At 36.2% G+C, this 20,450-nt stretch overlaps 1 protein-coding gene across 2 annotated transcripts in view; it reads left to right on the top strand.

Annotated features, from left to right (window-relative positions):
- Positions 1-20,450, top strand: part of WDR35 (WD repeat domain 35) — a 47,661-nt gene that overhangs the window by 14,789 nt on the left and 12,422 nt on the right. Inside the window, exons 10-19 of one of the 2 annotated variants that reach the window (XM_074895589.1) lie at positions 437-622; positions 1,192-1,224; positions 3,356-3,416; positions 12,679-12,823; positions 14,080-14,149; positions 15,464-15,517; positions 16,026-16,135; positions 17,703-17,913; positions 18,492-18,572; positions 18,700-18,836. In XM_074895589.1, the coding sequence (XP_074751690.1) occupies positions 437-622; positions 1,192-1,224; positions 3,356-3,416; positions 12,679-12,823; positions 14,080-14,149; positions 15,464-15,517; positions 16,026-16,135; positions 17,703-17,913; positions 18,492-18,572; positions 18,700-18,836 (1,088 nt within the window). The remainder of the gene's footprint in view (positions 1-436; positions 623-1,191; positions 1,225-3,355; positions 3,417-12,678; positions 12,824-14,079; positions 14,150-15,463; positions 15,518-16,025; positions 16,136-17,702; positions 17,914-18,491; positions 18,573-18,699; positions 18,837-20,450) is intronic. The other variant, XM_074895590.1, reaches the window with a different exon arrangement.

Genomic DNA, 20,450 nt, shown 5'->3' on the forward strand with positions numbered 1-20,450 from the left:
GGAATTGCACTGTTTGAAGTGTTTTATTTCCCTTGGGAAATGAACTTCAGGTTTCTAAAGCAATAGTCATAGACCAAGCATTTTCATGGCACAAACCATTATTGCAGTGGGTATTTCTGTGTACCCACTGACCAAGGAAGAAGCAAGGGGAAGTGAGATCTTGTCAGATTTTGAGATTGATCCTCCAGTTCTGATTGCAATAGGTTATTCTGTGTGATGGGAAGGCTGCTTTTGCCAGTTATTATGCAGATAACTTACAACTCTAACAGAGGTTTGTTCACATACATTTTGATAAGTTCATCACTTGCAGGTAAAGAAAATAATTGAATACTGATTGTGCATATGAAATAAACACTTTCTTTCATAGCTGTGAACAATTTATTATTCAATTCTTATAATTTCTGATAGTTTTAATCAAAATTGTCTCTCTTGGCAGTGGGGTTATTGCTCCAATACGGTTGTTTATGCATATACCCGACCTGATCGTCCAGAATACTGTGTAGTCTTTTGGGACACAAAAAACAATGAGAAATATGTGAAATATGTGAAGAGCTTGATTTCTATAACAACTTATGGAGACTTCTGTGTTTTAGCAACCAAAGCAGATGAAAATCAACCTCAGGTAAAGTCTTTCTTTTAATTTTTACTTGAATTGCTCTGTTCCACATCTCAGTGCTTTACAGCCAGAATAAGATGAAATTAACATTCTGAATCTGCCTCAGTGTGTCACTTGTCATTTGACAGAATGGCACTTGAATGGGCTCTGTGTTTAAAAACAACCCCAACAAACAACAAAGTAATAGCAAAAATGTGCAAAAGGGATTAAGTGCCTCTGTATTTTAAGTCCTTGTAGCCATTAGTAACTTAATGAAAACTGCAACCTTCCACATTAATGTTTCTATAGAAGGATTTAGAATATTTGTTTAAAGACAAGCTGAAAGCAGGAGAGTATCAGAGTGGTAATGAATATTTAATCAGTCAGAAGTGGAAGAAAGGGAGAATTTTTTAGGTGATATACGTCACATTAATGCAAACTGCTCCATTTATTTTAAATGTAGTGACAAATGATATGATAAATGTATCCTTTGGTTAATGTCTGTTCGGTTAGCGTGATGCTAACTGTTACATGATTTTTCTTACTGCGTTCACTTCTGAAATATTTTCTATATCACTTGTATATTGCTTACAAAGGAGGAGCATGAGATGGAGTCAATTGGTGCAACGGTAAAAAAAAAGCTTTAGTACTACTTTGCTTGATTGTGCAATAAATGGTATGCTGTCATATGGATTGAAAATACGGTATACAAGGCCAAAACCATCTGGTGAAATTGAGTGCAATAAAATGAGATTTTTCTGGGTTGTATTAAAATAGGAAACAAACAGTGGAGGGACAATGTAACTTTCTTGAGTTAAAATAAGAGATTTAATTTCAGCATCTGTAAATTACAGATAATGAGCATCTTTCAATTCTTTCAGAAGGGCTCCAGTGTAATTATTAATACTGTGGGGGGCCAAGCTTTTAGGAAATGAACAAGCTTATCTTTTGGATAGCAGTTCATTAGAGTTGCTTTCTGAAAAAGAGTTTGGGTTTTTTTTTTTTTTTGCAGTAGATTTTGGTTATTCGAATTGTGATTTCATGATGGAAAAATATATAGCAATAGCTGATGGAGCAAAAAAGACTAATTTCTGCAGGAACTGTTTAAAGGTATTGCAGGTGGATGTGAATGTCAGTAAGTTATGAAGAACTTAGTGTTGATACCCATAGCAAGGCTTGAGCTTTCTGCTTTGATTAAATTGGACAATGCAAACTCCCTGTTCCTGGCACCATGTGCGTAGATCACACAGCCTCTGTGTTGGATACTGTTACTCCATCACCCCTCAGCAGTTTCTGATCTACAGACTTAAGAGTCTCAGAAATAAGTAGAAAGGGAGTAAGAGAGAAGTTAATTAAAGAGTGAATGTTACAATAATTTGCCAGAGAAGAATGAATATAAACATAATGGAAACAATAAATAGTTTGAGAAACCAGGTGTGGTTTCCTACAGAGGTGGAGGCTCAACATATTTTTTGGAAAAGAGAAATTTGAGAATGCAGCTGGAAAGTTTCAACTCATGAACAAAGAAATAAAATACTGTTTTGGAGTGGTGTTTATTGGTGGCAGAACCAGAAAAATAAATTTAATGAAAATAAGTCTTTGTTCAGATCTTTTTCTTTGAAAGAATGAAGTTAATACTATTACCAAAACCCTAAGTTGTGCCATTCTCAGGCAATTAATAAGCTATCAGCCAGTTTAAAGGGGTAAGCTGTACAGTTGCTGTAGTCTGCTACCACAACGACATGAGTTGTTCAGGAGGTTAAAAACACTATGAAGAACTAGTTATCTTCCACTTCCTGGAGAGTCAGGATAACAGTTCTTAAGCGATTCAAGTTTTGGTAGTCCGGTGTTACTTTTACTGTAATGTCTTCAGACTTTAAAAAAACCCCAAACTGCTACTTCTTATTGAAGACATTCGTATTTCCCTCTGCAATCATCATAAAGCTATTTAATCGTTGATTTAGGCCTGGAAAAATAAATAGATCAGCAACAACAATGAAGCATTAATGTCTAGGTCACTTTTTATTTATTTGCATCTTCCTGAATTTAACAGACCAACCTGAGGTATCTGTGTTATGACAGCCTTCCCAAGCAGGACTATGATAAGAGCAATATTAACAAAACTCATCAGTTTTGTAGTATCTGCAATACTGCATGCAAGGCAGTATCACAATTCTTTTTCTTGCTCATAATTCTTCACACATCGTAACCCACTTGGAGGTTCAAAGAGATCGAGGTCTGCAAAGGGTAGAACAAGGGTCCTAACTTCTGTGAGCTAGGGAGGGGGTCTGATGCAGTTTATTAGATTACCTTTTGCATGAACAGCTAGGTGAGAGTTGAGTCACAGAGAAATTACTGGTGTATCATGCTAGTAAATAATCACAGTACAGTATGTGGTTCACGGAGCAGGGGGTGAGACACTGGCTGTCTTTCCTGCCTGCTATCTGTGGACTCTGGTGGTGGTACATCCTATGTATTGTATTTTGTCTGGTAGATTTGCTCCTTTGCTTAAAACAGCTGATCATTTTCCCGTTCTGTGTTTGTCTTCGTTTATAGTGCTAATTGGCAAATGCCTCATTACTCTCATGCTTATGCTGCTTTGTATTTATTGCAGTCATAGTCTCTCTGTTTGCTGTTGTTGATCAGCATTAGATTGTGTGAAATGTGGGTTATGAGAGACACCTTCACAGAAAAGCTTGTACAGCTTACTGATTTTAAAAAAACGTGGTTGTAATGAGACTTGCTTTTATTTCCATACAGTATGTGCTGGTTCTCTGCAATTCTATTGGCACTCCCTTGGACCCAAAATATATTGATATTGGTAAGCAACTTGTAATAGTCTTATTCCGTTGTTTGTTTTTCTAGTCTTTATAACAAATTTATTATGCAAGTCTGTCGTTCAGTGAAGCAATCGCTGTGTGGTAAAACCCCTAGCATCCAAATGTGACCTCCCATTCTATATGTGATTGTAACTATTACTTTATATTGGCTTCTCACTTCTAATTGGACTCCCCCTAAATGTAATAAACATTAACCAGGGGTTCCCATGTTGTGGACTGTAATTTGTATTGGAAATAACCTATTAATTTGTTACTAAAAATAGTAGTTTATAGAACCAGTCCTGTTCCTTGTAAAAACTGGCTAAAATCAAACCAATTCTTCCAGTTAATACAAAGTATTTACAGCAGAATTAAAAAAAAATTGTTAGTTTTTCTATGGATATTCTTGGTGATTCAGCTTTTCCTTCACAACAGTGCTAATTCAACATTTAAAGAAAATGTACTACTTTTTTTTTTTTTTTTTTTTTTAGAGGATCTAGTTTCTCAGAGCAATTAAAATAGTTTGATCTGGACTTTCATTTAAAAATAACATGTTGCTGCTTCCCAAATATATTAAAGATCAATTTCTCATATTTCAGTGTTGATAATATATTTTCCTTATCTTCCTCACAGTTCTTTTATCTGAATAGTTTCAGATTATAAAATAAAAATCCAATAAAAATAAATAATCATTGGATTGTAACAGAAGTACGAAAGTGCCCCGAAATCCTGAATAGATCTGAATCCCAGACTTTCCCTACTGCTTGTTTACTGCTTTCAGGGAGTTTTGCAAGAGAATAAAGATCATTGATTTTTCCCTTCAAACAGATGAGGGAAGTGCAGACAAACTGACAAATTGGCTTTTTGATCGATTAATTGACTTTTGTTATGGCTTGTGCTCTATTTTTGGTTTGTTATCCAAGTAGATCTGAATTTGGATTCAGGATAGACACTGTGAACTCATTTGCAGTTTTCTTCTTCAAGCTTGATTCTTTGATTTACTCTTCTGTTTTATTGAAAGGCTAAATCATTTGTAATGAAGTTTTAGCAAAAGTATTTATTTGCTTTTGAATGAGAGAGTGTAGATATTTAAGTGAAAAGTAAATAGTTATTTTTAGAACCTCTTAGCTAAAATGATGGTTAAGTAGAAGGTGTATTTAACAGTAGATATCTCATGTGATTCCACTGTGTTAGAAAGGTAGGATACACTCTACCACTGTTGTGCTCAGTGGTATAGCACCTTCTGAGCACAGTAAAATGCTTAGGGAAAAAAAAAAAGAAATTGTGCGTGGTTATGGATGGTTATATCATGTGCAGGGGAGCATAGCCATATTGGAACAGGTTGAGGATAAAAACAGATTGCTTTTTGTAAACCTGGAAGAATTCCTCCCCGCTTACCTTACTAATGTAAAGGTGTCTACTTAATATGTGTATATAGCTTTGGAACATACGTGATCTGATTCTGCAGAAATTAAGTTTAATTTTTGAACAAACCAAAATCTTTTCCCTACTTGTGCCAAAAAGAGATGTAGCTATTATGACAAGAAACCTCACGAACTTTTGTAGATGTAAATTGCCTCCTAGAACTAGTGTTTCATTCTCTCTACAAAAAGTAACTTTTCTGTCTAAATTAAGCCCATTAGAGAAGTTAGTTCCAAGCCATAGTGCTAATACTTGGTGCTACTAATAAACTAACAGCCATTCTGTCTTACAAAATAGATGGGAAAAGTGTCTAGCAAAGTTCTGGTAAGACAGAAATGATGAGGAAAGTAAGGTGAAGAATTGTAAAACAAAGAAGTAACAACAATTCACAGAAGAATGTAGGTAGGAAAAAAAAATTAACCAAAGAACAGAAATAGTTGAGATCATAAAGATGACTATTTGCTTAAATTGGTGCCGCTAACCAGTTTTATTTTTAACTAAGTTTGTGTCATTTTCTAACGTTGTTCAGTTTTTCAGTGATAGCAGGAAGAAATCAGCTGTGAGTCAAAAAAATGTATATAATGAAATTCATGCCCTATATTGTAGATCATAATTAAAATGAAGGGTATCCTGCTCTGATGAATGAGTTTGACTCCTTTGTCCTATAGAATGGAGATGAAATATTGTGGTACTTTTTAGTCTCAATTTCTGTTTATGTCAATTTGATGCCCTCTTGCCACCTTTTACAATAGGGGTGGCACATGAGGATCTTCAGGACTAAAGTGCTCAGGAAATTTAATACCAAAAATTTTACAATGGATGGGTGGGAAAAAAACCAAACACCCCCCACCCCCCCCCCCCCCCCCTCAAAACCCCCCAGCAACAAAAACTGAGCAGAGCACTGCAGTAAGATGACATGGTGGGTGGTAGTGCTGTGCGTGGGGTGTCTGTTGTGTGTCCCCTGTCCTGTCCCTCCTCCTGATCAGATGTCTGCACTGTATGTGCCTACTAGTCGCCTGGACTTAAACTTGACAGGTGGGATTGGGGTGGTGGGAGGAGGATTCCGGGATTTACAGGGAGTAGTTGATTTCATTTCTGCAGTTGAGATCTAAAGTAAGTTCAGTGAATCATTCCTGAAAGGGGTCTTTTTGCTTTCCATTGGGTACAGAGAAGCCCGGGGCAACCAACTCATCTCTATCAGAGATATCTAAAAATAGGTGAGACAAATCCCACTCAGTCAAAATTAGCTTTGCCTGTACACCTCTAACTCTGCACTTAAACTCTTTTCTTTGCATTTTTCTAGTGTTTATGTGAGTTTTCTAAATCTATCTGTGATAATTTTATTTATTTACATTATAAACAAAGGTGTAAGTTTCTGTGTGATTACCCCATTATGACACATCTTCAGCTGTCTGTATGCAAGAAAAGAATCTTCTCTGGTGGCTGAAAACAGTTAAAGAGAAATGCTATTTAATTGAAAAATGCTGCTGCTGTTCCAGCTGTACTTGAACTGTGCTGAAGGGATTAAACAATCTGGAAAAAGCTGCTCTTCCTTTAGTTTAACTAAGCTTCCTGCAGTCTGCTTGTGTTCCCTCCAGCGTCAGAGGGTCAGTTTAGAGCATAGATTTACAATGCTCTTCCCTAGTGCGAGCTGACTTGTGAAGAAGCTATGCTGTATAAGCCTTCAACCTCATAAATGTGCAAATAGTTGAGGTTAGGAATATTTGCATTTTTGAGTCCTGAAAAATTTCTGTAGTCTCAGTAGTTCAAACATAACAAACAAGCTTTTGCCTTTCTGTACAGTAAACACAGCCAAAGAGTCAACATTTTTTAAAAATATATGCATCCTGTAAGACTCCTTTAAAGTTATCCCACCAAATTTACAGAAGGGATTGAAGATGAAAGTGAAAAGCAAACACCTATAAATGCAATGCTTTTGGAACACATTGCGCTGGTTTTATCATAGTTGCTTTTCTTTTTTGTAACCTTTAAGGATACAACTGTATAGAAAAACTTGAAATACTTATAAGGTCAGTTTGTGCAATGTGTAGACACCAAGGTCTTTAATATAGAGTATATCATGCTGTTTATCACAGTTGGAGCTTGTTGGCAGTGGAAAGTATAATTGTTTCAGTTTGACAGGGTGCTGAACTTAAGCAGCTGGCTGACCTTGCTGAGGTCAATAGAGAAGACTTTGTAAAACCTTAAAAGCAGAAGAAGGCTTTTAAGAATCCACTTGGTGCATCATTTTGGACAAAATCGTTATCCCTTTGTCAGGTTCATAAATGAAAATATAAGCTTTAAATCAATTATCAGGTGAGAGTAATCATTATTAGTTTAAGATATAAGCAGTACAAAGGTAAAATTAACATATATTTTATTCAAGGATGTCTTTAACTTATGTATTATCTGTTGGCGAAATGCTATCAAAACAGTTTTTCAGGTTACTCTTGTTTAGTAAAGCAATACATTGTTGCATTGAGTTCTGTCTAGAAAATAATTTGCTTAGGTGATTTTTGTTTTGAACTCTTCTTGTTCTTGTTTCAGACTTCGAAGTACCATCTTTCAGAGTGGTTTGACAACATTTAGGTTGTTACGTTATTTGATTTTCATAAATGCTTACAAGAAATGCCTTCTCATATAGTAGGATGTTCCTTAACAGACCACTTGCTGTGTGCTCCTGGCTGTTCTTAAGTGGGCGCTCTTGACTGCCATGAGTCTCAACTTTTTTTTTTTTTTTTTTTTTTTACTGGCTGTAATTACTGCAAATGAACACACAGTATCTTTTAGTTTTTTATCAGACTGCCCCTTGTTGGAATAGCAATCACCTTTGTGCTCTACTGAGCATGGAGATTTTACTCCTCCTTGAGACTTTGGTGCCCTGCAGGTCTCTTGGGCTTTGAGTTGATAGTGGAGAAAAAAGGTTGCTAATCTAGGTATGCTAAGTAGCTGACAAAGCATTTGAATTATACATCTGAGGACATGTGTTAAGGCACAATTTGTACGAATTTTCAATTTATAACACTTTATGAAATTGGTTGAACAATATTAATGTCCTAGTGATAAAGTAAATGTGACAGTGTGCCATGTTTGATTCGCCCCCAGGAGATGCAAATCTTATGCTTTGGGTTCCAAGTCAATAGTTCAAGAAGGGCTCAAAAAAAAAAAAAAGTCCTTATTCCCTTTGTTCTGTTGAATTTTTAATTATGTCATTAGCCTTCTAATGCTTGTCTCTGCTAACAGTGGCAAAAAGGATTAATCCGCCATTATCTGGTGAAAGGCTATCACTTCAACTTTCTTTAGACACTGATGGATGGCTACACCTTAAAGCTCTTCCTCGCGTTGCTCTTTATTTTGTTCAAGGGCATTTTTCTTCCTGTGCTTCCTGTGCCTTGTTTTTAGGGTCCTTCACAATAGCTAGTGTTTGCTAGCCCATAACTTAGTCTTTTCTCCAGTGTCGAGCATTATTATGTTCCATCCTACTGAGGTACAAAAATTAACCAACACAGTTTCTTCTGTGCTTGTTTCACAGGCTCACAGGGTTTCTGTCAAAGTCCTTTCATGAATAACTAAATATAAACTACAGTAGGTGAAATAGCTTCTTATATAATATATTTTTTAATGGAAACACAGCAGATGGTATCTGCTAAGAAAATGTCACTCAGCCTGGATTATATCATCTTCTTACATGCGCCTTGAAGCACTGATGTAGTGAAGTGTTGGGTTATCTTTCACATGTCTGTTAGCACCTGGTGAATTGAGTACAACAGCCTGACCAACATCCAGGTGGATTAAAGGCAGAATGCTGGGGTCATTCCTAGGGGTCTTGCCTCCCTCCTGGATGCCTTAACAAGGATGTCTGAACTACATGTGAAACAACACTTGAATTGCTGTTACTTAAAGTAGATAATTTTAAAGTAAACTAGAACTGATTTTTAGTATTTGTTCATGTTCTGTAAACTGTGGTCAATCATAAGTTGTTCTGTGTGCCATTCAGTCATCCCTGCTGCTGTCTGACATTTCTTCTCTTTATGGACTAATGCTTCTGGAGATATTCAAATCAACCTCTAAAATTAGGTAGATGTTATTGATCAGACTAAGTTTGTCCCAGTTTCTCAGGAACAGCCTGTAATAGGTTTCTATGAAAACAACGGTTTAATCTTGTGTCTGTCAGATTGCTTCCTTTCCATCAGATTTAGATGGGATTACTTATCTCTCTTGTGTTAGTATATTATATTTCATATACTAGAAAGTGTTAGATTTTTCATGCAGTGAAGGAATATTGTAATGCATTGTTTGTTTTCCATCTATTCCTTTTTAAAGAAGATTAGACATGAAAGCAGGTGTTTTATAACTGTTTTAAAGTGAGATGGAGTGAGTGTGGATGAAATGCAGACACTGCAGAAGGTTATTTGAGATTCCTGAATATCTAAGAAGTAAAGTTTCTCTCCTTCAGGGATGAGGTTTTATGAAGGATCAGTGAAGAGAAATGAGGTGAGAAGAGAAAGAAGGGCCAGAGAAAAAGTAAAGGGCAGTTGTTTCACATGTTGGCGTTGTTTTGCTGAGATGATGTGTTTAATCCTTTTCAGTATTCAGTCACTGAAAAGTAAGGCACCTGTTTAAATGTTTTTCATACATATTTTCAAGGTCTGAAAATTAAGTGTTGAGACATTAATACTGAAGTTATGTATCTGCAAAATCAGTGGGAAGAGCTAGACAATCGAAGTCCACGTGTTTAGCATGGAAAGCTGCTATGCAGTGGAAATGCTTGAGCAGAGGAGTGTCCAAACCTCTTGCCTGCTTCTGACATCAGGTGATAGCTTTTTTTTCTGCTTAATAGTCAGAGCATGAATTCTGTGAAGGGCATTTATGCCCAACTTACTGTTGCCATCACTTATGCTAAAATCAGGGCCACTGTAGAGGATGATAATACCTCCCCCACAAAAGGAAACTAAGTAGTTAAACCAGCTGCCTGGAAAGGGATTCTAGATCTTCCTCAGCCTGAAGGGATTGAAATAAGCATCTTTCCCAGAAAAGGACAAATCCCATTCCTTCCTTCTCTGCCCCAGCAGCAGCCCAAACTTGGACTGGCTGGGGCATCCTTTCCTTGTGTTGAATCTATGCTGTTATGCAGCCAACAAGGAAAGCATTTTAGGAGCAGAGTGTAGCCCAGAGATTAAGGCTCTGAGGTGAGAAAGGAAAATAGAACAGAATAGGATACTTCCCGTTGGAAGGGACCTACAACAGTATCTAGTCCAACTGCCTGACAACATCAGGGCTGACCAAAAGTTAAAGCATGTTGTTAAGGGCATTGTCCAAATGCCTCTTAAACACTGACAGGCTTGGGCCATCAGCCAGCTCTTTAGGAAGCCTCATCCAGTGTTTGACCACCCTCTCTGTAAAGAAATGTTTCCTAATGTCCAGGCTAGACTTGGATTTTCATTTTTCTTTCCACAGATTTTTCTGTTTGTGGGTTTTTTTGTGTTTAATGACTGTCCAGTATAAAATGCTAAAGCAATTCTAAAAAAAGAAATCCCATATGTCCTACTTTTATGCAATTGTTTGATCTATTTACTCAATTTGGTAAAAGCATCAGTTCCCACATATAGATACTGTTCTTCCAGATGTGTCTTTGAATGGATCTGATCCTGATGATGGTTTCTGTGCCGTGTATGCCTCTCCCTGCAATTTCATATTTGGCTTAAACCCAGTCATCATTTAGCCTGCTGTTGCAAAGAAGGCCCTGCCCTCCATGCTGTCTGCTCATTCCTGCCCTCTCCAGCATTTGTGATTTTCTTTTTAATCCAACTTAAACTAAGCTTTTGTTTATTTATTTTTGGGGTCAGTTAGATAAATGAACTGATCCAACTTACTCTGTGGTCAAGCTACTGCTAGAGCTGATATAAGAGAAGTGGCAGGGAAATGTATCGGGTTGGTGTGTGGAGTTGTTTGGGGGTTTTTTGACAGTAACTCTCAGTTTCTTAGGCATGTTCATAAAATGCCTAATTGATTGCATTTCTCTGGATAAAGCATAGATGTGTTGCCATCTTGTGTCTGGATCACAACAGAGCTTATGTGAACATCCTTTTTTTCCCAGATAGGGGTACTTTGAAGTATGCACAAATGAGTAAGTTTAGGTTCCATGGAAGCTGTAGATCAGAGAGGGAGTCACCTGGTGAGTGTGAAGAATGCCCATGGCTTTCAGATGTGGGCTTGATTTAGCATTGTCTTGGAGTTAAGTGTTTAAACGTTGACTAAGCTGTGTCCAAATATGAGGCTTAATATGATTTGAGCAAGAGGAAACCTTCTTCCCTCACAGGTCAGGAGATTGTCATGTTTCATTTTTAAAGGCTAAAAGAATTGATTCTTATGGCATGTATAGCTGCAAGGTAATAAAAAAAACAGAGAAAAGACATAAAATTTATTAATGCTGTTAAACAGAGGAGACTGTATCCTTCAGTTGTATGTGACTAATTATTGAAATGAATGTGTTATAAGTATATGAAATACACTGAGTTGCGTATAATGTAAACAACTGTACTGCTCACATGTTAAGCATCATCAGTAAGCCTTCTTATCCAGTATTTACATTTATACTAAAAAGTATTCTGCAGACACTGGGTAGCTTACATAATCCTCTTGGTTTTAAAGAAATAAAATCCGTTCAACCAATCTTCCCCCATCTGTGTCTCATAGCACTGCTCTTCTTTATGGCAGGCTTATAGCTCCCTCCAGAGTTCTGTTCTGTGATAAAATACAGGAAAGAAATGAGATTCACTGTAAAAGAATCAGAATTTGTGCTCACAGCCTGTTATCTGTACGACTCAGTGTTTCACTCATATGCTGGGCTGAACAATTCTTTTGAATTTTTCTGTTTTGTCTGATAGCATACTGATTTACTTGTAGAATTTGAAGACATTAGGGGATTTGCTGAATAGGGTGTTACATTTTTCTGTGCCTTTTCATGTGCATTAACCGGTTTTCAGAAAGATGAAATAAAGGCTTGTAAAAGAGGAAAAAAAGCCACAATACAGTCAAAATAGCGTATTATGAAGAATAATGTAATGGTTTGAGTGCATAGATTTTTTTTTTTTTTTTTTTTTTTTCTTTGTTCACTTAACGTTGACAGCAGGAATGAGATACTCAGTTTATCCATGTGTTCTAAATGGGCTTAGGGCTAAAGGAAAGAAAATGCCCTGCCTTCGTACACTGTGATCTTTGGATGCAATAAAGTAACACTAAGTGCACGCTTTGCTAAATATTTACCTTGCTGCCATGCAGATAAAGAATTGTTATTTGTCCCAGCTGTTAACTAAGATACAAACAGCATTTCTAGGTCTTGTCTAACTCAAAATTTTGTTGACATTTTTAAAGTGGTTCTAATCAAGGAATCTCTTCTAGATTGTCAACTTCTGAGTATTTTTTTGTATTTGAATTATTACAAATATGTCAAATATGGAGGTATTTTTATAGATCATCTTAGAGTTTTGAGATATTCCTGAACTGATCATTAACCTGAAAATTTGTCTTTGCACTTTTGATGTCTTCTGCATTAGCACATGGAAATTTGCTGAAATGATAGGGAGAAAAGTGTTAATTTGAAAATCAGAACTTGTAAAGAATTTCTTTGTTCTTCTGAACAAGGCCTTAGTGAAATTTCTTAGCAATTAATGAAAACTGGTGCTATGTTGTATGTGGTGTGGATTTTGTTTTGGGTTTGTTTGCTTTTTTTCTTTTAACCTATGGAGATATGGCTTCATCCATCTGGGAGAAAGTTTACAAATTAGCATCTAGTCCAGTACTTGCTGCTCTAATTTTACAACCTTTTGGGTTTTGTAACAGGGCCGTTGTTTGTCACAATGACCAAAACGCATGTGATAGCAGCTTCAAAAGAAGCATTTTACATCTGGCAGTATCGTGTGGCCAAGAAGCTTACAGCAATGGAAATTAATCAGGTAGCACGGACCAGAAAAGAAGGCAGGGAAAGGTTTGTCTTCAGGCTTTGTCATTTTTCTTCCTTTGCGTTGGTATCATTGATACAGGTGGATTCTCCCATGCCTAAAATGTGAACTCTTTTGTTTTCTCATTTTTCTACTCAGCTGTGTTGACTTGCAGGCTTGTAAGATTAAATACTAAAGAACAGTTTTTCATAACAAATGTATGTTTGTTACCCAGATCTCTTAGACTTTCTGGATTAGTTCCTGTTCAGTGTCTCCATTTGCTCACTGTGTGCTTCCCTTACAGAGCTACATGTCTTGATGCTTTTTTTCCCGCTCCCCTTTTTCTCCTCCATACTCTCAGTTTCTAGGCAGCTATATTCCCTCTGATAACTTTAACTGCTGCTTGCGTGTCAATGGCAGTAAGGACATAGTCTGTCCAGCTAGTTCTTTAAATACACTTGTGTCTGTATCATTGATGTCTAATGCCATATGGACCTTTATCCTCTCGAACTAAACAAGCCAAAGTTGTCGACATCTGTTTCCAAAATATTTCCTTCTCAGGCACTCATGAGCGGCTTTAATCTGTCACCTCCACAAGCTTGCAACTTCGTTACAGGTTTCTTTTATTTTGTGGTTTTTAATGTTTTTTTCCATAGAGATGCTATAGCATCTTTCTGTAAAACTACCATCTCCTTTCACCATATATCCATAAAAATTAGTAATTATTTGTGCGTGGTGTAATAACTTTCATTGTTCTAGTACCTGAATGTCCTAGCCTTGGACAAGATTGTAATTCGACAGAAATACTGAAAAAGCAAGTAGTTGTAATTCAGTATAAACTATGATTTTAGCATTCTAAAACCTTTCCTAATGCTACCTTTTAAGGCAAAAGAGAAGTTATGATGAAGGATTGAATACAGTAATGCGTAAGTTTTATGGATATGAAGGTGAAGCTCTTCGTAAGTATGGAGAAGAGCCTGAGGAAATACAGAAATGCACATTTGCAAAGAGACAGTTGGAGTGGTTGATGGTTTGCAGGAACTTCTTGCTGCAGAATTAAAGTTTATAGATCATATAGGAATATAGACCATCAGGGGCTGTGGAAGTGAAAGCAAGTATTATATCTTTATATCAATACAAATTGGGGTTATCAAAGGGGATACTACTGGAACATAAGAACAGGCGTATTATTCTCTTTTCCAATTGCAATGGTTTCTTCTCCAAGGATTGAAGATACCTGTATGCTATCAAAAATTATCCTTTCTTTGGACTGTCTTTTTGTTCTAACTTTCCTTTTCTACAGGATTTATCATATTGATGACACTCCTTCAGGATCTGCAGATGGACACCTTGATTACAGCAGAGCTATTGAAGTGAGTGATGTTTTTAACTAGTTTATTGTGGTGTCACTGGTAGCTTGAAAGAAAAGTAGTTACCATTGTTCTATTTATTAGTAGAAGTGGTCATATTTAAACTTTCTTTTACTTCTATCTTTTGTACATAAGTATTATTTTTCTCCCCTCTGGTTAGTGCATTGTTACTGTGTCATTATGTATTGGTGGAAGCTATATATACACCAAACTGTAGGTGGTGGTGTTTGAATTCAGCTGGCAGCCAAACACCACACAGCCACTCACCCTCCCCCTGCCCAGGGGATGGGTAAGAAACCTGGGAGGGTAAAGGGAGACTCATAGGTTAAGATAAAAACAGTGTAATAGTTGTAATAAAATAAAACAGTAATAGTAATAGGAAGCAGAAACGGGTGGCGCACAATGCGATTGGTCACCACCCACTGACTGATACCCAGCCTGTTCCTGGCTGGTGATCCCGAAATGCCAAAATCCTGCAATCACAATCCCAGAAGCGAGAGAGAACCTCCTTCTTCCTGGCTGCCCCTCCCTTATATACTGAGCATGACGTTACATGATAGGGAATATTTCATTGCCCAGTTTGGGTCCGGTGCTCTGGCCGTGCTCCCTCCCATCATCTTGTACACCTCTGCACAGGCAGGACATGGAGAGTTGGAGAGTCCTTGATCTCTTAGCAACAACTGAAAACTTCAGTGTATTATCAGCATTCTTCTCACACCAAATCCCTTACTGAATCCAAAACACAGCACTGTTCTAGCTACTAAGAATAATAAACTCTGTCCCAGCTGAAGCCAGGACAGTAGGGAGCATAGAAGTAGTATATTTTGGGGCCCGGTATGTAGACACCTGTTGTCTTGTTGAGAAGCAGCTTCCCTTAATTAAACAAAGTATAAGCTTGTTGAAACTCAATAGCCCTTGTAATATTTTCTAGTATTTTCAGCCTTTTTCACTTTATGTATGTGTGTGCACCCACCTGCTTTTGTACTTACCAGTATACCTAAAATTAATTACAGGCCTCAAGTCGGGGATAGTTGCCTTCTTGTGTTTACTATTAAACACTTGTTACATTGTGGGTTTCTTAGTTTTCTGGAGGAGGGGCAGGAGAAGAAAGGAAGCTGTTAATATTATTGTTATGATTCCCATAACAAAGGCTACTAATATCATAAACCATCCATATACTGTATACTGGCAAGGTTTGATAGCTCCTTTTCATGTGGATACTTAGCAACATTTAAATAAAACTTTTCTTTAGCAGTGCATTCTTACTGTTGCATTAAAAGCCATATCAATATCCATTTTATACTTGTATACTTCTAGGGAACAAGAGATCCAATTTGTGCAATAACAGCATCTGATAAAATACTACTTGTGGTAAGTTACATGATTAAAATAACTCCTAATTGCTTCTTGTGCTTGTAGGCAGGGAATTCTTCTGCAGTGTGTTCATAAGCAGTCATAATTTCAAAGCATTTCTGAATTTAGAATTTACACAGATGAAATCTCTTTCTAGACGTCTTCAAAGGTAACTTTAACGGGTTCTTCTATTAACCTGGACTCTTCCTTTAGGAGGGATAATTCACTAAGTGCTTACAATCTTGAGTACAGACTAGTAGCCTGAGTTAGTACTTATATGTAGGGTTTGATAAAGTCCATGTCAGCACTTAATTCTGTAATCTGAGTTCTGGGAAGTCTCTTCTAGGCTGTATGTAAATGCATGAACATTTACAAAGAAATTTTAAGGTGATGACATTCCCTCTTCCCACTTCTGCTCCGTCACTTATCCAAACCCACTTTTGTCTAGGACAGCATATAAATAAAAAATCTTGAAGAGTTTATTGATGGAAAAATTCTCTCAATAAACAGGCATTGTTTTTTTTAGGGAAGAGAATCTGGCACTATTCAGAGATACAGTCTTCCTAGTGTTGGTATAGTACAGAAGTATACCCTGAACTGTCGCGCACATCAGCTGTCTTTAAACTGCAACTCCAGGTAAGTTAGGGATTTGCTTCTAACGCAGGTATCTGATTTTAAAATAAACCACTACAATTTGTGAAAATTCTAATTCTATGAATGTATAATTATTATTATAATTATGTACTAATTTTACTTTAATATAAACTATTGATTAATTTTTGGCTTTATTAATGTTTGCTTAGCCGTTTATTTATCACTAAATAATTACATCTAACCAGTCATCAGATTGCTCTGAGAGACTGTGTTAGTAAAGCTCTCTTGTGTTTTAAACTCTTTAGGGTGTGTGTGAAGTTTAAGGAAACATACACACAAAAATATCTTTGTTTTATTAGATGAACCAAACATAAGCTTTCTGTGATCATGACACGAATTGACAAAATTATGTCATAACCTGAAATTTTATATCTCTAAGGCTTCCTTCTATTTCCATGTGCTTCTAATGTGCTTCGTTCATCTCATGTTTATTTTCTGTTGTTATAAGCTGTAGCTGGTGGCAATGCTTCTAGCAAGACTGGTTTTCCTGTGCTTCAGCTGTGCTAATACTGAAGTTGCTTTCTACTTCACAGCTATTTTTTTACAAGAGAGTGCATGAGAGTCTTGGCAGAAAAGGCAAAAATATATTGCCTAAAGAGGACTTGTAAGACAGTTTTAATCGCTTCAAAGTAACTTTATAATTTCAAATAAAATTAATAATGCATATGTAGATTGCTCACCTTCTTAGGTATAGACCAAAAATGGATTGCTTCACTTAAAAGGCAAAAGATCTAGTCAGAGCTGCAGTAATTTTATTTTGAAACCAAGCTGTCTGCTTCCTAAATTACTTTGTGCTAGTGAAAAAGGCTCAGATCCATAAGTGTTTTGAAGTTAACTTTCTAAATTGTTTTTGAAATTTTAATAGGGATTAAGGGTGTCTAAATATCTTTCAATATTTAAAAATGCTTTTAAAATGGCATTGTAGTAAATACGGGCTACTGTGATTCACTGAAGACCTTATGTAACTGGAATTTTTCCAATGTAACCCTTTAGAAATTGTGTTTTTTCCTATATTTTAAAAAACTTCAAAGATTAATTGGATTATACTTCATATTGTCTGGAAAAAACCTGAAGAATAACCTTTGTAGAAATGTAAGAAGTCCTGTTTTAGAGACTAGCGGTCTGCATCACCGTGCTGTCTTTTTAATTTAAGAATCTGCTTTATTGCCCCCTAAATAATGAAAACAATTTTGTTTGTTTGTTAATTTTAGGCTTTGGCAAGGGGCAGTACCTGCAATTTATTCAACTTGATATCTGAAGTAGTAAGGATCTTCAAAATGTTGGATGAAAAATGGGCATATTCCAGAACCTTTACAGGGGCAGATCCTGTATGCGAAGATGAAAAACTTCTTTCCATATCTCTGGTCTCTCTCTGCTATTCAGAGAAATGAAAACCACATCATCTCGCTGAATCTATGGAATTATACTAATATTAGATTAAAGGAGAAATTTGGCATGAGTGTGCCAGTTTAGCGAACTATTTCAGATTTACAACCTTGAATAGTATTATTTAGCTGTCTTATTTTTTTCTTTCTTTGTTTTTCTGTAGTCGTGTTGCTATCATAGACCTTTCAGGTGTTTTGACTTTCTTTGACTTGGATACACGGGTAGTAGACAGTACAGGACAGCAAGTGATAGGTGAGCAGCTGAAACTGGAACGCAAAGATGTCTGGGATATGAAATGGGCCAAAGATAACCCAGATTTGTTTGCAATGATGGAGAAAACAAGAATGTATGTTTTCAGAAACTTGGATCCGGAGGTAAATATTAATTTATGTAAACTACTAATTTTACAAATTTGCTCTAAGTTAATGATTCTGTGTTGAATAGTATTATTTTTGGGCTTTACTGTTCAATTAGGCAAGTGTTTATATAAATAAACTTGCTTCTGGAAATCTCAAAATCTTGTCAACTCTAATGTGGGAGTGTTGTTTAGAAACAAATAAGTAGAATGAACTATCAGTCCTAGAAAGATAAATATGCTGTCATATTTTTCTCAAATGTAGGAGATATTTTCAGGAGCATATTTCTTGTATGCTTTGGAAAATATAACACAATTTTAGTAAAGATATTTGTAGAACACAGTTCAGCTGAATCTAAATATTGTCAGGTGTTCCTTTATTTCTTGTAATTTAGTTACAGAAAACATGAGGATTTTTAATTATGTTTGTGTATATGGAATTGTCAGTAATGTTAATGATTTTAGTATTTATTTCCTGTTGAAAATGCAATTAAATCCTAGGTTGGAGAAGAAAGTATCTTTATACCTAACAGATTTGGTTAGGATTTAATCAGACAGAATATAAGTTCATTCCTTTTTAATTTATTTAACTTTAAGGAACCTATACAAACTTCTGGATATATTTGCAACTTTGAAGATTTAGAAATCAAATCTGTTCTTCTGGATGAAGTATTAAAGGTAAGTATAATTTTATTTTGTAGGAAAAGTTGGTGTCTGCTGTAATGATTTAAACAATAGATATCTATGTTGGATCAAAGTAGAGGTGACATGGAATAAAATTATGTTTCTTTATCCATTATGTTAGAATCCTGAGCATCCTAACAAAGATTACATCGTCAATTTTGAGATTCGGTCATTACGAGACAGTCGAGCATTGATTGAAAAAGTTGGTATTGAGGAATCTTCTCAATTCATAGAAGACAATCCACATCCCAGACTTTGGTAAAATCTCTTTATAAAACAACCTTGTTTAAATTTGTGTTCTTTTGTATTCTTTTCCTGTTCAGACAGATCTGGTATTAAAGTACAAAACCTCAAATCTAAACCAGCCAAAGCAGTATACACTTTCAACAGAATCATTTAAGAAAAAGAGAAAAAAAAAAAAAAAAAAGGCCCAGTGCTCAGCTGTAATCTTAAGGGCTGCTATTCTAACGGAGAATGTCTCTTCATTGGGCTGAATCACCTCTAGAGGAGTTTTAGTGTTGAGGGCAGGCCTAAAGGGAGCCTTGCAATTGGTGTGTTTGGGCAGTTTCAAGCTGTGTGGCATTTCACAGTATGGAAGAAAGTGACGTTTTTGTTACTGAGTATTTGAGAATTTGTGTTTAAAGAGATGCTGAGCAAGTGTTCATCAGCAGCCATCTTAAAAAAGAACTTGGGGCCAGTGCTTTCCCAGGCTCCTAGTTCTGGAATGCAAAAAAGTGGGCTCTTGTACCTAAAATGGAAGGCATGCTGTGTGTGTCACAGCAGTGGGTACAGGGCACATCCTTAGGACACCTTTTTGCTCTATGCTGTATGAGTCTTAAAATGCAGCGCTCCCTGCTTTTATGGGCAAATCTAAATGAAATGAAAAAACTGTCAGAAAGCTAACTTTAAGTTGGTTAAACTAAAATTCAAATTGCTCATAAGTTGAGAGGGTATTTATTTATTTAATAACGAACCTTGATGACAAAGACCTTAAAACCCAGTAAAGGGAACACATTAGAATTATAACAAGATAAGAACTATTTGGAAAGGCCATAAAGGACAGAAATGAGAAGGGCTGGGTATGTTAATCATGTTGCAGCATTTCAGAAGTAATCTGAGAAAAGGAGATGTTGGCATGTTTAAACTAAACATGGGCTCTGCTATTAAACTGAACTTGAAAAGCCTGCACAGCAAACATGTAAGAGTCAACCTGTGAAAGCAGGAACCCTGGAAATGTATTAAATATCCTGTGTCATTATGGGCTGGGAGAATTAGTGTCTCGGTAGATAATTTAATGAAAAGTCAGTAGCAGAAACTAAAACTTCATTGATGTTACGTCTTGAATGATGCCAGTTCTCTTTAACTCTCTGGAGATTGTTTATCTGTACCTTTCTTAAGTACTTTTGGCTCTCTTTTGAAGCTAACTGATTTCTTGCAGTATTGGATGTTTGGCTTGATTCAAGGGGGGTGTGAGAGTTCTCTGTTAATTCTGACAGCTAAGAGGTGAATTGCTGAAAGACTGGCCAAGATAACTTGTTTTAAAAGTTTGTCCCAAAAAGCATTCCTTCCTATCCAGTTGTGCTTTCATCTCCATAGGTTACGTCTAACTTTATTAGTTTGAGTATGTAGAGTAAAATGTTCATTTTGTGAGTCTTCATTTTTACTAATATCTTGAACTAGCTGAAGATTTTTTTGAATTTTGAAGACAGTCATGCATTTTACTAGTTGCATCTATTTATTGAATATAAAATGAGTATTAGTTTTGAAAGTCTGTCTCAGTAAAAGTTTTGTATCATAAAATTACAAAATATAGGTCAAATGCTGTTCATCTTGCTCCAAAATTGCCATGATCTTCATTTGCATTATGTAAGG

The sequence above is a fragment of the Athene noctua genome, chromosome 1 (assembly GCF_965140245.1).
Source record: "Athene noctua chromosome 1, bAthNoc1.hap1.1, whole genome shotgun sequence".
Taxonomy (NCBI): Eukaryota; Metazoa; Chordata; class Aves; order Strigiformes; family Strigidae; genus Athene; species Athene noctua.